This window comes from Pteropus vampyrus, unplaced genomic scaffold, assembly GCF_000151845.1.
Source record: "Pteropus vampyrus isolate Shadow unplaced genomic scaffold, Pvam_2.0 Scaffold87, whole genome shotgun sequence".
Classification (NCBI taxonomy): domain Eukaryota; kingdom Metazoa; phylum Chordata; class Mammalia; order Chiroptera; family Pteropodidae; genus Pteropus; species Pteropus vampyrus.
Window position 1 is genome coordinate 765,779 of NW_011888868.1, and position 19,305 is coordinate 785,083.

Here is a 19,305-nt window from a genome sequence, read left to right on the forward strand (position 1 = left end):
ATTCCCTGTTAAAAAAAGGGATAACAATACCCAAGTACTATTGTTTTGGAAGTCCAAAATTACTTCCCTTTTCTCCTTTTATCTTTTTAGCCCTTAATTAAAAAGAAAAAATTCAAGAAACAAAGCTTCCAAGTTTTCTTTAATATAAAGCAAATCTCTTCAATCCATAATATATAAAACATGTCAATCGAATAAGCCCTAAAACATACCTCTGGCTTTGAATGAGAAATCTTGACCTATGATTAAGAGGAGAAAAAAATGAGAGGGCCCTAAAAGTTAAGTTTCCAGAATTTGGTAAAGCAATCAGGAATACTTACTTGCTGAGCAGTCTCTCCAAGTTCCTGAGTTCTCTCAAGTAACCAGTATTTGTTGAGCAAAATACTGTGTTCTAGGATATTTGCTCCAGGTGTGAACAAGGCACATTGTCACCACACTTAGAGAGCTTACAAACAAAGGGGGTGCTCAGCACTGTATATGATCAGAACCACAGGACATGGCCCTGACAGCAAAACCATCTGTAAGAAGTCGTACAAGACATCAGAACTTGAGGCCTCCCAAGAGATTTTAGTCAATGACCTGCACTGCACAGACAAGTAAAGGTGCCTTGTCCGTGATTATATGCAAGTTGGTAGCATACATCATGTTCCTGACTTTCCTTACCAAGCTGTCTTTCTTAAAAATTACTTCGCAAAGGTCAGTCTTAATCTTCCACCCCTTTATGACTCTGCAAACAAAACTCTGAAAAAACTACCAATTTTCAAAATCCTGGATTCCTCTAGGCAGTATTACTACTTTCTTCTTGTCTTCTCACCGAATTCTGTATCTCTATTATTATACACCATACTGTAATCATTCCTTATTTGTCAGTACTCACACCCCACCCAGACTATGAGCCCCTTGAAGACAGGAACCAAGTCTGATAACAATTGCTAATGTATGAACGTTTATTATATGGCAGGGATGTGATAACTTTATATACGCTCTCATTTAGTGTTTACAATAACTCAATCATCCCAACGTTACAGATGAGAAAAGTGAAACTTGGAGAGGTTAAGAAAGCTCGTGCAGTATAACAGGCTCTGTAGGTTACTTATTTAACATCCATGTCCCCTCCCTAACCTCCTCCTTCCTAATAGGAGTCTGATTTTGTTCAAGTATTTCCCCTTCCTTCATATGGCCACATGCTTCATTCAATAGGTGCTGGAACCCTTCCTAAAACAGAAGGTTAAGCATGACCGTCGAAAGCAATCATGGACACCTGTCCATTTTCCACTGATGCTAGGGTAGGCATGCAAAGCCACATAATGATTTTTTCTGTGATGTGCAAAAGCCTGCCAGGGAGCTTCTGAGAAAAGTTTTTCTCAAGTAAAGACAGAATCAGACATTCTTCGTTCATGGACATTGCCTTAACTACTGTGGACTTCTTAAATTCTTAAAAGGAAATTACTCAATTACTTCATAGTAACTTTAAGTTGACTGTGTCAGTTTTCGGTTACTCTCAGCCAGAAGCATGCACACAGAGTGGTGGAGCCGTGATTCAAACACAGACAAAAGGTGACTTCAAAGCCCTCGAAATGTAACAACTAGACTATCACCTCTCATCCCTCTAACACTCCCATCATCCAGCACTAAAGCCAGACACTTCAGCTAAATTAATAAACAGATGAATGAAATAGAATTTAAGCCCAGATTCTAAAGACAGGATAAATTTTACATCCAGTTGTAACAGAAATATTAGGGTCTTAGGTAACACCCTTAATAAATATGAAGCCTCCTGACTCTTGGACGAGATCAAGGTTTAATGTATTTGGTTTAATGTCTTATTTGTTTACTACATCTTATTTGCTTACTACATCTTATTTGCTATACTACAGCAAACAAATTCGAGTCCAAATCAATCTCAGAAGATGGGGTCAATTAAAAAAAAACATAAAAGAGTGCTTCTGTGAGCCCCTTTCATAACGTCTATAGCATCTATTGGTGAAACTCAACCTGGATCCAAAGGGGCCACCCTCTTGGCAAATGAAAAGTGTTGGGGTGGGGGTGGGGAGGGGGGAGAGGCACGGAGAGAATAACACCTCTTCTGCACTTCAAGTCCAGTCTAGTTTTTATTCATAAGTCAGCACTTGAATAGTATATGGTCAACCTGCACAATTCATTTAGGTCATGGGACCCTGCCTAACCCCTTGCACCTGGCAAGGGCACATGAAAGCCTTGATCTTTAGAACCTGAAGTATATCCTCCAGGCCATCACACATAGGTCACAGTAGAGTCCTTGGCAATCCATACAAGGTATCTGGGCCAACTTGAAAACAGTGACCTAAAGGTAAAATGTTCCACATCCTATTGTCAATTCCACCACCCACCACCCCCAACCCCAGGAAAATCAATGAAGACATTTCTTATTCATGAAGGACCACTCACCAAGGTCTCACAACCCATTGGCTGCAAGACACGATATTCATTTTTAATTAACTTCAAGGCTAGAAATGCTTGTAAAGTTTCCAACACAAAAGCTTTTCTTTATCTGTTCACTTGGCCTTCTCTCAAAGTGCTAAAGGATAAGAATTTTTTGATCTCCAACAAAAATCACAGAAAACTCTACTTGCTCTAGAATGAAATGTCCAAAAGCCACAACCTGACTAAGTGTCTCATTGGAAGCCAAGGAATCAAGCCGACTGCTCTAAGGATCAATTCTAAGCCACTAAGGCAGCCCAGCCACCTATAAGAGTACCTTCTAAAGCACAGCTTACCTTGTAATTGCTAGAGTTCACCCAAGAGGTAGCGAGTCCATCCACAAGTTTATCTAACATGGTCTGGTCATGCTCAAGGTCAGCAGACTTCTGTTTATCTGAGAAATAGTCTATAAGTTCTTGGCCAACCTGCAGTCGTTTCCCTACATCCTTCTGCAACACTTGTGCCAGGCAGGACTCCATGCGAGGCTCCATGGCGAAATTCAAATCCAGATCCAGCAAAAGCTAGAGGGCAGTCAGGGTGACACCCTCCCAGTAAACGTACCCAGGAGGTTGCCTGTTTGTTCGATGAAGGTTACTAAGAGCCTGTGTTTCAAATATGCAATCCAGGGAATGGCAACAATGCACCATGTGTGTCTGAAGAGCAGCTGGTAGGATATTAAAAGTCCAATTTAAATAACTAGTAGAAGATAAAGGAGTGAGTGGCAGAGTAGAGTTCTACTATTGGGTCTGAAATACTTCATAATTCAGCAGTCCATTCTGAAAAATAAGAAAAGAAAACGACAAATCAACACAGATAACATAACACTCAAATATTATAAAACATTAAATCAAAGACAAAGCCGTTCACGCTGCAGAATCATTTATAATCACAAGTGGAGTGAGAATCAGGAATGCTTGGCAATCATATCAGAATAACATAATTATTATTTTTATCAGGAAGAACACTGATGCCCAAAGCAAAGAGCCGATGAGCTACATAGTTGATGGTTAGATGTTTTTCACAATTTTCCAACTTTATAAAAGTGCTAGTCGAGAAAGCAATCTTCTGCTTTAGCTAGCGTATTTATTTATAGGTTAAATTTTGCTTCCCACCAAAAACCTAATACCACTCTGTGTTTGAATCACAGTAGGTACTGTAGCTTATTGCCTTACTCTCAGTTTTCTAAAAATCCAAGTGCTGAAAATGGGGCGAGCTCCCTAGAAATACCGCAGACCAAAGGGGCCAGCCCAGGTAACACTAACCAAAGTCATGGGCAGGACCTACATCAAACTTCTTGCTTAGCAGCTTTACAAAAGGGTGGCCAGGAGCCCCTTCCACCTCCTGCCCCTAGCAAAGAAAAGAGAGTTATGGAGGGAGAAAAGGAAACAAGTTCATATTCTGATCAGTTACACAGTACTCTCCATTAACAACAGCACCATTTGGGCCTGGTATTTTCTTATAAAATCAAGAGATGTCAAAATCATGTTTGGAGTAGGGCAAAACACATGACACGGGAAAAGTACCAAAATCCTTTTCATTAGACAAACTGAAAAAGCTATTAATCTACAGCTGCTAGAGCATCTGTACACAATTTTTTCTTCACTTTCTGCTCTCAATTCCTTTCATTCTAACCTAAGAAGACCCACAGAATACCTGTCTTCAAAATGCAGCACAACCCTGATGTTGTGCTAAAAGAAAAGTTCTTCATACCAATGGTAAATCGCAATTCTCAGACGGTTCTAGCAGGTAAATCTAAACTTGATATAAATCAAGTTAAAATTAAAATTCTGTGCATGGTAACTCTTCCCATCTGAGCACAGCAATCCCTTTCTAACCTCACCCCGAACCACTGAGCATAAAAAGCACAATGGTCTTTTAGAGTTCTAAAATGAGACTTTTTTAGGCGAGGCAATACCTACATTGACCTCACAGACTGCAAGGGCTTTGTCAGCTTACAATCGCTTTTTTTTTTTTTAACGCCTACAGCACCTGGTCTTCCTAGGTGGTCTCCCATCCAAGTACTAACCAGGCCCGACCCTGCTTAGCTTCCAAGATCAGACGGGATCGGGCTTGTTCAGGGTGTCATGGCCATAGACAGAATCAGAGACTTTTGATACCAATAGAAATCATATAAGTTAAGTCACTCAATGAGGAAAACCCTCCTTCAAAGCCCCTGGCACCTGATTACTCATCGTCTGCTTCACTGCTTCTAATAATGCAGTGGGCTGGGGGCAGGAGGGAATTCAAAAAGACTCACTATTTCACAGGGCAATCCTTCCTTAAAGGGAAGAGGTATCTGCTTTCCAGTCATTTCCACACCCTGGAACTGGTCCCTACCTCACAAGAAAGATCTTTAAATGCATAAAAGCAGTTATTACCCTTCACTGAATTTTTAGTCCAAACTAATTATCTCCAGTTCATTAACAGCTCATATGTTGGACTAAAGAAGGTATCAGTGATACAAGGAAATAGGAGGAACCAAGAGAATCTTTCTTTCTGGGCCCAATATAAGCCCAAGAAGCATATCAAACCAGGTCAAGCTTGTGCTGGATTAAAAATGGCCAGGAATTCTTTGGTATTTCTCCCCTACCAAGGCGGACTCTAGGTTACCTCCCACAGTGACTGTAAGATTGGCCTTGTGACTTGCTTTGGCCAGTGGGAAATCAGCAACTGCAAAGCAAACAGGCATCTGATATGCAAGTACTGGAGCTTGGCTTCTTAGATTGCTACTCTAAGACTGCCATGCTGTAAAGAAGCTGGTCTAGCCTCCTGAAACACAAGAGACCATGAGCTCCAACCTACATCTACTAGCAACTGCCAGACAGGAGTGAGGCCATCTGGAACCATTGGGCCACCCGTCATCATCTGACTGCAGCTACGCAAAAAAAAAAAAAAAAAAAAAATCTAAAATAGGCAGAAAAACCAACTAGCCAAACCACAGAATTATAAGAAATATTTCATTGTTGTTTTAAGCCACTAAGTTTGTGGTGGTTTGTTACACACCAGTAGATTACTGATACACTTGTTCCTCCCCTAAAGATCTTTCAATCTCAATGGAAAGAATCTGATAAATCTTAACCCTTTCAAGGGGCCTAAAATCAATAGACACTAACCAATAATGAGGAAAATACCATTTTTAAGCATCTACCTGAGTTGTCAGGTTCTATGTTAGATTATTTATATACACTAATTCTTCAATCACTCTATAAAGTAGGCATCTCTATTTTACAGATGAAGAAGCTGAGGTAAAGCAAAAGTAAGTAAATTTCCAAAGTTGCCTATCCAATGAGTTTCCTTTCCCTACCTTCAACCCTTGTTATTACAGGTCTGGCCTAGTTCTGTTCTGACTCAGGGAAAAGAGGTCAGACTTACTGCTTAGCCATGAAGCAACAGGCAAGAGAGCAAAGTCTCCATTCCAGAGAAAGAAATGATCCCATTCATTCTAGTTTCTCTACTGTGATATATAAAATACATATTATATAAAAACCTCCCATTCAATTGGAATTGTATAAGATTTCTAACAAATGAACATAGGTAATTACGCAATAAAGGATTAGCACACTCAAAATTGGTCACAAACTCCCATGTACAAAACACAGAATGAAAGATACTGGAAGCCCCTACGCATTAAGCAGAGCAGGTCCTCTTTTCTCTGTTTCTTCACAATTAAAAAGAAAAGCATAAACAATGATCCTCTCTTATACTTCTTACTAAACTAGATTTTTGGTGCCTTTTCTCCCATGCTTTCAAGCACTTTCTCCATCTCTATTTTCACAGGTATTCAAGGACTATCAGTCACACCATACCGAATTCATAAGGTACAAAAGTGCAAGACCTCCTTCCCACTCCTGCCACCCAGTTTCCCTGCTTAAAAGCAAATAATGTCCCTAGTTTCCTGTGTGGCCTCTTTCAGAGATATTTTTAGCTACCCAAGCAAATAATTATATGTGTTCTCCTCTCTGAACCCCCCCAAGGAAGAATTTTCTAAGCATTTACAATTAAATCATAAAAAGGGAAATCAAAAGCAAATTGACAAAAACAAGCAAAACTTCATACAGCAAAAGAATTATATAAAAGCTCTATATTTTAAATAATGCAGAAAACTTAGAAAATAAACAGGAGAGGATTTAGAGTACTTGGAAAAGAAGGTACAGGAGGATTTGGAAGATAAGAGAGGAGGAAGAGGTAAAAATTTCTTCCTTCCACCCACATCCTGCCCAGGCTCTCTACTAGGAAAGAATGCAAGGAGCAAACTGAGGTCTGAAGTTCACCTAGAACTTGTAATTACAGTGGTTACCTATGGATGCGCTAAATAAAAAAGAGGACTGTTATGTGTAAGGCATTATTGGAAGGCACTGGGATATAAGAACAAACAGGACTCAGCCAGCACCCACAGTAGGCTTACAGACCAGTACAGCATGTGTTTACAATCCCAGTAGTCAGTTCTGTAATCATCATTTAAGAGTGGTGTTAAACAGAGCATTACCTTACAGCAGTGTTGACATTAAAATTACTCAGAATGCAACACTATTTCTAAGTTAAAAAAAAAAAAAAGTTCCACTTTCACACATTTTCCAAAATAATAAAGAGAAATGTAAAAATTATATAGAAGGAAAAGCAGGTGAGGTTACACTAGCACCTACCTCTCCTTATCAGGCTAAAATTTCTCCTTTAGTAAAACCTCAGTATGAAAGGCATGGAGCACACTAAATATTATTCTATCAGTCACCTGGGAAAAGAGACACATTTCAGGTATTTCTAAAAAATGCCCCAACTCCTCTCAAACCCAACCCCAACCGCGAAAGGTCCTTCCATTCTCCAACATCAACTTTCCACAACTACAGTACTTAGGTTCCAAGGATCTCTGCCTTTTCTTACCACGTCATCTTGGTCTATAGGGGCAAAATAATGAAAGATTAAGATATTGATCCTATACTCATTCTCCTCTATAGTACTCTGGAAAGTAGAAATTAACATAGCAACCTTTACCATGATAATGGAGAATATAAAATGGAATAAACATTGTTGAGAGTCACATAAATTAGTCAGGAGGCTATAAAGGAAGTGAGGGTCTATGACCATCAGTTCTCAGAGCTGTTATTAAGTTGCTAAACCTGTTGCTAAACTCAGCTCAGGGCCAAGCCATAAACATCCTGGTTGAGGTAAGTCACTTATACATCACATCTCACTACAGAAGATACAACAAAAGTAACTATAGTCAGTCTGTGACTTAATGTGAAAGTGCTTCCAACTTACTTGGAAAGAACAAGATATGCATACTCAAAAAAAAGCCTGTCAAAATAAGAATTCAACAAAAGCGCAGGATGCACAACTAGCAGATTCACGGAAAGAATGTCGCACCTGACAAATAAAGGGTATGAATAAGTACTGTGGTAATTCAGAGAAGGGATGGATCCAGAAGACCTGGAATGACTAGGTCAAAACTATGTAAACAAGACTCAGTCTGAACTCTGTCTTAAAATATGGACTGGATATGTAACCGGTTAAATTTGGCACATAACAGGAAGAAAAGCATAAGCAAATGAGGGAGGGGGGAACTTGTGAATGGTTAAGGGAAGAAGAGTGATTAAGGCAGAGACAGTGAGATACCTGTGAGACAGGCATTAGTACTCCTACTTTAAAGATAAGGAAATAAAAATTAGGTTATAAAAAAAAAACCTAAGGTTTTCAAACTAGTAATTGTCAGGGAGTAATTAAAAAGCCACATCTGTCTGGCATCAGGGTATACATTCTATCCACTATTCTACATCACTGTACTACCACCTCATTGAAAGTCCAAAGCATGGGTAGTTAATAATTGAAATGAAATGTTAAATAGCTATAGCATGTGGGACATAAGAAGTAAAGGATTAAAAACCAAGAATCAAATCACAAATAAAGTACCCAGTGAGCTTTACTATCATAGTATCACGAAGTACAATATAAATTATCAGCACCAGGTAATCAACAACCACATCAAAAGTCTCCCTGGAAAATATGTAGAAGGCAAGCATCATACTTTAAAAGTCAGCTTTGAGCCAGAAATTGGTAGAATTTAGTCGCACTAAGTCAAAAGTGGTTTGTTTCTATGAATAAGACCTTTTTACATCGTAATGATTTTTATAATTATAATACGGTCTGAAATTTTTAAAAGACACAGCATTGCCCTGCCAGCAATGTCTATTTTTACTCTATTATTTCTGTTCCTTCCTTCTCCTTCTTACAGCCCCACTCGCTTTTAAGCCCATGTATTCACTCCATGAACAAACATTTACTCTGAGCCTATGACGTGACAAGTGTATGATGCTAACTACTGGAAGTCACACAATGTGAGACTTGGTCAAGACCCTCAGGAGGTCCTTGCCTGGATAAAGGAAGAGATAGAAATGTACACAATTGTAATAGTATTGGGACATGTCCTAAACCTGAGGTTTGCAGAAGATGCTAGATGGCAGGGAAAGAAGACAAATCACTGCCTGAAGGAATTCAACTGGGAATTTCAGAGGATGGGGCACTGCAACCATGCAATTACGGTGCCCACTCTCCCAGTACCAGCTTTCACCACACATGTAGCTGCCAGCCTCCTCATCTCCTCTCATTTTCTTTAGTGGCTTCAACAACCAAGATGTGGACACCACCACCCTCTCCTTTCCCCCTCCTCAGACCTTTAACCTTTCCAGTTGTTTACTCTCAGGCATCAGCAACCTCTCCTTGTCTCTGTTCCCACTCTGCAACCACAACTGTCCATCCTTCTAGCTCTTTTGTTCAAGCCAATGGCCCCAACCACCTCAATTCCACAAACTCCTTCCCAATTTCCCTTTCCTTTTAGACTGGATTAAATTCTATGGCGGGTGTTAACAGCTTTAAACTATCTTCCACTTTCTCTCTCTCGTAATAGTTGTCTAGTAAACTCTAAACTTAATAGTTGTCTAGTAAACTCTCGACTTGGATGAACTCAAAACAATCAGCTGCCTTCTTGTGCCTGCAGCAAACAGTTGATTGTGGGGAAGAGAACACACACGCACACATATCCAATCAGTTTCATTTTAAGCTAATCATCTCAAACTTCAAAAAGGCCTTCAAAACCACCCAGCATTCAAACTCAGGTTCTCTAGAGTTTGCTTGCCCTTCTCTCCAAAATGACTTTCCCATCTTCCCCTCAAGCACCCATCCAGACTACCCTATAACTCTCTCCTAATATTCTTACCTTCTGTTTGGTTGTAAACTAGGAAATATCAGACAACTTAGAGCTTCCACCTCCAAATCAGGACAGCTACATGCATCTTTCTCCCTCCTGTAATAAGGAAAGCAGTATCATTTTCACCTCCTCAGACTTTATTTGCAATTGTCTGCTCTCCAGCATTAGCAAGCTCTCCTCCACTGGCTCGTTCCCAGTTTATGAACTTCCTCTAAATCACCCATCTTTAAAAGATCCTCTCTTAAGCTCACATGCTTTTCACCAATGACATCATTAACTGTGAATCTTCTTTAAATAGCTGTCTACAGCAGCTCACTGCACTGATGGATGTCTTGTTCACCCCGAAGCCCCATGGACCTGGCTTCCCCCACTGCTCCACTCGAGTTACTCTTGTCAAGATCACCAATGACTTCCATGCTGGAGATGCAAAGAAGACTTTTCTGTACTACACCAACTCTACCACTTGGCAGCATTCTAAAGCTGACCACGCCTTCCTTCTCAAAAATTTTCCAATTCCATGAAAATAAATGATCACACCTTCCTGCTACATCTCTGACTGCACCAACTCAAGTTTCTTTAACCATCTCTACTCCCCTTCCAGAGCTCTGCTGATAGAATCAATCCAATGCCTCTTGTCTTCTCACTCTGCTCAGCATTCATTTCCACGAATTTAAAAATTGCCTATAAACTGATGACACTCAAATTTGTATCTCCAGGCCAAATATCTCTGACTTCCACTCCTGGGATGAGAGGGCAGAGTTATTAAAAGGGTATCTGAGAATTATTCCTTACACAAAGCATTATTCATGAACTAAGTATTCATATCCATATTTTCAAATGTAGGTATATGCGGTTATGAATTTTTAAAAACAAGGTAATGTAAAAAGTTTCTAAATTCTTATTTTTAGTTTGGTAATTTTTCTCAATTAACAGACACTAGAAATTCCACTTATGTCGAGTTCTGTGATCCTGAACACTAAAAAAAGTTTCCATTCCCAAAAAAGCCAGGGAAAAAAAGTCAGGTGTAGAGCAGAAAGACTGGACAGACAAGACTCGAAAGTCAATTTCTAGCACCAGAAGTCAACAGTGCTGTGGCTTTCAGGGAGCTCTGTACAAGGCATCTCTGAACTGAACAATCGAGACTTTGGGTAGGCATACAATTATTTACCTTGGAAAGATCATTACATCTGACTATTCAAGTAATCACAAGAATATTCTGTAGTAGAATATTCTACTAGGGAATAAAATCAAAGTTAATGTTACTTCTCTCTCCATTCACTCAACCCATTGTGAACAATAATTAACTATAGTTGTCATGACAAAAAACTATAATGTAAATGCCAAAAAAATTGAATAAAAGAAGGTTCACTGTATTATATTAAAAGGTAAGTCATATACACAGAAAAAAAATCACTAACACTGGTTTCCAGTGGTAAGATTATGGATTCTTCTTCACACTTTTCTGTATTTTCTAAATTTTTTCTATAATGAATATGCCATTTTTGTAATTACAAATAGAAAAGTAATATTCAAAAGTCAGGTACTACCATTTAACAATGGAAGAAAATTTCACTTTCAGTATTATGGAATATAATGTAAAACTGTCCATGAAGTACAAAACAAGAAGAAAATCCTAAATGCCTAAGAAAGTATAATTAGTGCATCAATTACTTTCATAAAATGTTGTGAAAAACTACAAAGCTGGTGAAAAAGGTGAAGAGATTAAGTACAAACTGCCAGTTATAACAGTCATAGGGATATAAGGTACAGCATAGGGAATATAGTCAATAATATTGTAATATCAATGATTGGTATTAGATGGGTACTAGACTTATTGGGATGAACACTTTGTAAGGAATATAAACGTCTAATCATTATGTTGTACACCTGAAGCTAATATAATATTGTATGCCAACTGTAATGGAAAAATATACTAAAAAAAAAAAATACAAGTTGGTAAAGACAAGTAATTGTTTGCAAAAAACCATCTCCACATTACTTTACAATTAGAAATTAATAAGGGAAAATATCAAACAGGTGCCAGATAAGTTAATTCCAACAGTTTAATACTTGCCTTCACAACTATTTAGATACTTTTTTCTGTAAATGTGAACTGTAAAAGAACATGGTTTCATTTTTTCTTCTGTGGCAGGTTAATGATAATGGATAGAAATTGCTAATTTTTTCTACTCCTTAAAACTTCCTCAAAGATGAAACAAAACAGACATGGACTGAGAAGTGCTAAAGCTCAGTGATGGGCACATGAGGATGTGTGATACTATGCTATTTTTGCATGTGTTTTAAACTGTCCATTAAAATAAAACCAAAAATAATTTTTTAACTTATTCAGAAGAACTGTGAAGATTAAATCTACCTAGGGCAGGGGGGAAACACTTATCATAAAATTGTTATTTAAACAAACTAAATTGTATTAAATTGTACATATATGTGGTATGATATAGACTAGATGTGAAAAAAACAACAGAAAAAAACAAGGAGTATGTAAAATATTAACATGTAGCCTCTGAGTAATGTTTATGAGAGCTTCACTCCTACTTCTAAGTAATTTCTTCTACTTTTTGTATTTTCTAAAAAGAGATAAAGATTTGTCTTAGAAAAGCAGTTATTTAATAATGTAAATTATTCATTCAAAAACTGTAAGACCAAAACTAACTGAAAATAAAGATATCTCATTTTTTATCCACTGCTAACTTTTCTTCTACTAATGCAATATATTTAGCACATACATAAGACTGATGGCAACATCAGCATACCAAACTGTGTACCATCGAGGTGGTTCCCTAGACAGAAGAGAATAAAATAAATTACAGCTACATGAAGATGAGAGACCTCAGCAGAGAACCAGTTTCTTAGGGCAAGAAGCCTCATCACAGACAGGATGTGACCAATATGTTTGTTGGCTCTCCTAGAAAGAGGAGATTAAAATGTCCCATCAATTTAGCAATACTTTTACTTCTATTGTATTTTTCAGAAAGCTTCATTTATAGTTTCAAAGTCCTGGCCAAACAGCATATTTTTGTTTACCAGACAAATAAAAAACAGATTATTAAACCTGAACAACTACTTGCATAAATTCACCCTTCTAAAGTGTATATAATATCGTCTTTCTTATTATATTCACAAAGTTGTGCAACCATCACCATCATTTAATTCCAGAACATTATCACCCCAAAATGAAACTCCAGATCCTTTTAGCAGTCACTCCCCAACCCCGCTCCTCTAAGGCCATGAAAACCAATTATCTACTTTTTGACTGACTGGATTTGCCCATTCTAGACATTTCATATAAATGGAGACAAAAAAATGTGGCCTTATGTGTCTGGCTACTTTCATTTAGCATACTTCTTTCAAGGTTTATCCATGTTATATAGCATGTATCAGGCCTTCGTTCCTTTTTACAACTGAATAATATTCCATTGCATCACATTTGTTCATACATATAACACATTTGCTCATACATTTATCTGTTGGTAGATATTTGGATTGTTTCCACTTTTTCTCTATTATGAATAATGCTATGAACATTACTGAACAAATTTTGCATGAACATATTTTTCATTTTCTTTAATATACAAATAAGTGTTAATTAGAATACAGGACATGGTAGCTCCATGTTTAAGTTTTTGAAGTTTAACATGTTTAACTACTTTCCAAAGTGGGCACATTTTACACTCCCACAAGCAATATATGAGAGTTCCAATTTTCATCTTCAGCAACACTTACTGTCCATCTTTTTTATTATAGCTATCCTAGTGAGTGTGAAGTGTCATCTCACTGTGGTTTTGATTTGTGTTACCCTAATTACTAGGATGCTGGGCTTCTTCTCATGAACATTTTGGCCCTTTGGACATCTTTGGAGAAATGTCTAATCAAATTCTTTGCTTTTTAATCGGGTTGTCTTTTTACTGTTGATTGTTAAAGAGTTTTTGTGTATTCTGAACAAAAGTCCTTTATCAGATACATGATTTGAAAATATCTTCTCTAATTCTTTGGAGTGTGCTTTCATTTTCTTGATGGTGTCATTCGACATAAAGTTCTAAATTTTTATAAAGTTCAATTAATTTTTTTCTTTTTTAGCTTGTTTTAGATGTCATACCTAAGAAATCATTGCCTATTTTACCACAATGAAAAAGAAAAACTATTGCTTAGTCCAAGGTCATGAAGATTTATACTTGTCTTCTAAGAGTTTTATAGTTTCAGATCTTACATTTAGGTCTATGATTGTTAATTTATATATATGAGTGAGGAAATTATCCAAATTCATTCTTTTTTTTTTCTCCCCCAGTTCCTCTATTAAGTCTACCCCTCCCCAGACAGGGAAAGGGAGACTGACCATGGTAACTATGACACCCTCTCATTATCCCAGGACAGGAAAATCTCTTCTGCCTGTGACCTCATCCCTCCCTCTTCCCAATAAAAAAGAGCAAGACAGGGGAGAAACAAAGGATGCCCCAGGCCCAAGACAGCGTCTGTGTTGGGGGTAACCAAATTCATTCTTTTGCATGTGGATATCCACTTGTCTAGCACCATTTGTTGAAAAGACTATTTTTTCTCCTTTAAATTGTCTTTACACTCTTGTTGATAATTAACTACGAATGTCCAGAGACTTACATTCTATTCCACTGATCCATATGTCTATCCTTATGCCAGTACCAGACTATCTTGATTACTGTAACTTTACAGTAAGTTATGAAAGTCCTCCAACTTCTTCCTTCCTTCCTTCTCAAGATTGTTTTGGCTATTCTGGGTCCCTTGTATTTCCATATGAATTTTAAGATCGATTTGCCAATTTCTGCAAAATAGGAAGCTGGGATTTTAATAGGGAGTGTGTTGAGTTTGTAGATAACCTTGCTGAACTCATAAATTAGTTCTAATAGTTTTATAGTAGATTCCTTAGGATGTTCACTATGCAAGATCATGTATCTGCAAAGACTGTTTTACTTCTTTTGCAATCTGGATACCTTTTCCTTTTCTTGCCTAATTGCCCTGGTTAAAACCTCCAGTATAATGTTGAACAGAAATGGTGTAACATCCTTGTCTGTTCCTGATCTTGAGAAGGCGGCATTCATTCCTTTTTCACTAAGTATGACATTAGTTGTGGGTTTTCACAGATGGTTTCTATGACACTGAGGAAGTTTCCCCCGAGTCCTAGTTTGTTGCATGTTTTTATCATGAAATGGTATTAGGTTCTCAAATGCTTTTCCTGCAGCTATTGAAATGATATGGTTTTTTCCCTTTATCCTATTAATATGGTGTATTAAATGGATTTTCAACTATTAAACCAACCTTACATTCCTGGGATAAATCTTACTTGATCACTGTATAATCAGCATCCTGATATGATGCTAGATTCACTTTGCTAGTATTTTGCTGAGAATTATTTGCACATATATTCATAAAGAATACTGATCTGTAATTTCCTTGTAATGTCTTTGTATGGTTTTGGTAATAGAGTAATAACCTCCTCAAAGGATGAACTGGGAAGCATTTCCTCCTTTTTGTATAATCACTAAATGTGAAATCATCTGAGCCCCGGCTTTTCTCTGTGCAGTGATTTTTTGTTAATTCAATCACTACTTGTTATTGGTCTATTCAGATTTTCTATTTTTTCTTGAGTCAACCTCAGTAGTGTCTGTCTGGGAATACATACATTTCATCTAGATTTTCTAATGTGTTGCCCTATAATTGTTCTTAGTATTCCTTTATAATCCTCTTTTATTTCTATAGTCAGTAGTGATATCTTCTCTTTTATCCTATTTTGAGTCCTGTCCTTGTTTTTCTTGATCAGTCTAGCCTCAGGTTTATCAATTTTATTGATCTTTCCAATTTTAGTCTATTGATTTTTGCTACTTTTTCTATTTTCTTTATTTCTAATCTTGATCTTTCTTTTTTAATATAGATGTTTACAGCTATAACTTTCTCTCTAAGCACTGCTTTCACTGACTCCTTGAAGTTATGGTGTGTTGTTTTGTTTTCTACATGGAGCATAGCAGGTGCACAATAAACATTTATTGTCGAACAATGAATGAGTGGCCGGTTTAAATTTTTTAAATTGTGAAAAACATACATGATTTACCATTTAACCGCTTTTAAGTGTACAGTTAGGTGTAATTAAGTACATTCACACTGTTATGCTACCATTACCATGATATGTTTTGTTTTTTTCACCTCAGAATGTTTTCTAATTTTCCTTGTGATTGCCTCTTTTACCCACTGGTGACTTAGTGTGCTGTTTAATTTCCACGTATCTGTGAATTTCCCAAATTTCCTTGTATTATTGATATCTAATTTCATTCAGTTATGGTCAGAGAACGTACTTTGTATAATTTCCATCCTTTTAAATTTATTGAGTCCTGTCTTATGGCATAATATGATCTATCCTAGAGAATGTTCCAGATGCACTTCAGAACAATGTGTGTTCTACTGTTACTGGGTGTAGTGTTCTATAGATGTCTATCCCTTAATGATTTAAAAGACTGCAGCCTGACCACGTTTAAGAAAAAAAACAGTCAATTATCTAAATCTTAAATTTTTCATGTTACCCCCCACACACACACTTTTTATACTATTCCATTTATACATAAAAATCAGGTCTCCCTTTTAAAAACTCTTAGTTTTTAGCATTATATTAAGAGTTGGTTTCTAAAAGTAAACCTGTTAGAAGGTAAGCAGAAAAGACCATATATGCTCACATGAGACATTTTCTAAGAAGTTTCTGAAACATGTAATCCCCAGACTTAGGTGAATAAGAAAAGAGGAGAGCATTTGATATGTCATTTGATAGCAAGACAGCTGACATGGCCATCCCAAATTTCCCAAGGGAGCTAGGTTACACCCAGTCACAAAAAAGAAAATCCCATTAAGTACTGGTTATTTAATGTGAAGACAGAAGATATAAGAAGGCTTGTGATATAAAAACAGCGAGAACTTTGTTACTGAATAAAAAAAAGTCAAGCTATAAACAAGAAATGCAGCAGTAGTTTAAAATCTGGCTTTCACTGCAGCAGTTTAAAATAAGCACAGATACTTAGCATTTAAAATAGCACTTTCTAATTCACTAAGTGATTATACAAAATCTACTCTCTTTATCCCCTTCCCCCCAAGAAACCTCTGCAAAATTATTATTATTATCATGCCTAGTTTACGGAAAAGGAAACGGATTCAGAAACAAAGTGACTTCCGGGATCACAGAGCAAGTAAGTACTCAAATCCAGGGCTATTTCCACCAAATCTCAGTTGCTTCTTCTCACCAATACACACAGGTCTCTGAGTACTTTAGACATATATGTGTAATTTAGGAAAAAGATCTACAAAGGAAGGATTTGCCATATTTAATGTTCCCAAATAAGAACTTCAATGGGGAGAAGCAACTAGCACTGGCACAGCACTACATACTAAACAAGTGCTCCATAAAGAACAAATGAAGAGGAAGAGCCATATGTATCACAAGTAACCCTAGGAAAGCAATCAGCAATCTTTAGTTCAGAGAGTTCAGGATTTCCCAGATGCCCATGGCAAGCCAAAGGCATGATCAAAATAGAGAGAGAGAGAAAAAAAAGGGTAATGAAATACCATTGGGGGAAACAGATTATCTATAATAGAACACTGCTGTTACTAACATGACATTTTTACATTCATACTTTATAGATTTAGGAAAAAAACTCCAAAAGAAAAAGCACAAAAAGTGATGCCTTATCTGTGTTAGTATATACTGACTTGTACATACAGATCCTTAGTTTCCAAACCAAGTTGTAACTGCCTCAATATTTTTCTAACACTTACTTATTCCCAGTCAACATAACATTTTTTTTAAATACCAAAGAAAATCCTCACTGTAGTCCTACATTTAAACATAAAGATCGCTTATGAATGTAACTGAATATAATCAAATATACACTTTAATACGCTGAGAATAAACTTCATAACTAAGACAACTTGGAAACATCTATCAATAATCTTTAAATATATCTTTTGATCTAACAAGTTCAAATCTAAGAATTTATCTAAGGAAATAATCTGCCGAGTATGCTAAAATGTATATTAAATTGTTCATTGCAGCTGCTCGTGAAATTTTTTTTCAATGAAAATGTCCCTAAATGTTCAAAAAAAAAAATTGGTAAAGAAATTACATCCAAACAGTATATTATCCAGTCAATGAGAATGATAATAAATTTATGTTCTTAATGGCTTATAAAGATATCTACAATCAGTTTAGAGGGAAAAAAGCAAACTAGAAAACAACATGTTTATGACATTTTTGTTTATAAACTAAAAAGCAGTCATTTATTTCTTCACACAGAAAATGAAAGAAAATATACCAAAACGTTAACATTATATTTTCTACAACGCAAATATATTATTTATATAACAAAAAATAATACATGTTAAAACTAATAGTGGTACTAACAGAACAATGCTGCAGCCTACACATACACACAGGCTTGTATATGCAAGAGTATCTGGAAGACCATTTATGAAACTAGAAACAGTGGTTGCCCTTGGTACTGGGATGTGGAAGAATAGACCAAAAAGTAGAGGAAGACTTCTACTTCACTCTCTATCCTTGTGTACCTTTTAAACTTTTTAACCATGTACATATTACCTATTCAAAGGAAATACAAATTTTAAGACGTTAAAAAGCAAGTTAATGTTCCTTCTAGTTATACCACACTGTACCCAATAAATAACAAAGTTATTTGTAAAGGCAAATAAAATTGTAATCTTGAAACCATAGACATCATCAGTTACTATACCAAGAATTGAAAAATATAAAAAGAGCCCGTTATTCAGGAAATTGTCCATCTCTAGTACTTATCTCTAGAAGGCAGCATTGGTAACACCTATAGGCAAACAAAGTTTATTTCTGAACTTTGTCCAACCATGGAATTCTTGCAAAGTCCAAAAAAAAACCCATAATAAGGCAATGCTCAGTTCATTTTTGATCACTGAACTAAAACCATGTTTTAATTCAAAAATGACACATGACAAGACAGGGTCATAAGCTTTTACAAAATTACATTTTTAAGTATATTGATTATAGCAGCGGTCCTCAACTTTTTGGCACCAGGGACCTGTGCTTCCATGAGAATGTAATGCCTGATGATCTGAGGTGGAGCTGAGGCAGTGATGCTACTAGCACTGGAAGTGGCTGCAAATACAGAGGAAGTTTGCTTTCTCACCCACCATTCACCTTTTGCTGTGCGGCCTGATTCCTAACAGGCCACAGACTGGTACCAGTCCAATGCCCAGGGGTTGGGGACCCCTGAATTACAGGATTCTCATATTGCAGGCTTTTAGTAAAACCTCTAGGGTGAATAAATTAGCAATATCTCTCATAATTTTAAAGGCACATAACTTTCAACCCAAATGTCAACTTAAGGGAATTTATTTATTCATACATAGGCAAAATAAATTATTACAAGCTATCCTTTGTAGCATTGTTTACAAATGCGAAAGACTAGAAAAGACTAAATGTTCCTCAATAGAGGGATAGGTAAATTATGATATGCCATACATTCGGCCACACTTTTTACTTAAAAAAAAATGAGGAAGACTTTAATGTACTGACAGAGAATAATTTCCAAGCTACATTAAGTTAAAAAAAAAAAAAAAGGAAAAAAGCAAAATGG

General features: G+C 36.7%; 1 protein-coding gene and 1 pseudogene across 7 annotated transcripts in view; both read right to left on the bottom strand.

The window, feature by feature from the left end:
- The window catches only part of CLASP1 (cytoplasmic linker associated protein 1), a 246,389-nt gene that overhangs the window by 215,431 nt on the left and 11,653 nt on the right, over positions 1-19,305 (bottom strand). For 4 of the 7 annotated variants that reach the window (XM_011363638.2, XM_011363642.2, XM_023532668.1 and 1 more), the window contains exon 2: positions 2,754-3,233. In XM_011363638.2, coding sequence (XP_011361940.1) covers positions 2,754-2,948 — 195 coding nt within the window. In that variant the 5' untranslated portion in view covers positions 2,949-3,233. Of the gene's footprint in view, positions 1-2,753; positions 3,234-3,719; positions 3,785-7,100; positions 7,120-9,664; positions 9,752-19,305 lie in introns of those variants that run through there. The other 3 variants (XM_011363639.2, XM_011363640.2, XM_023532667.1) reach the window with 3 other exon arrangements.
- On the bottom strand, positions 4,435-4,553 carry LOC111742171 (annotated as a pseudogene).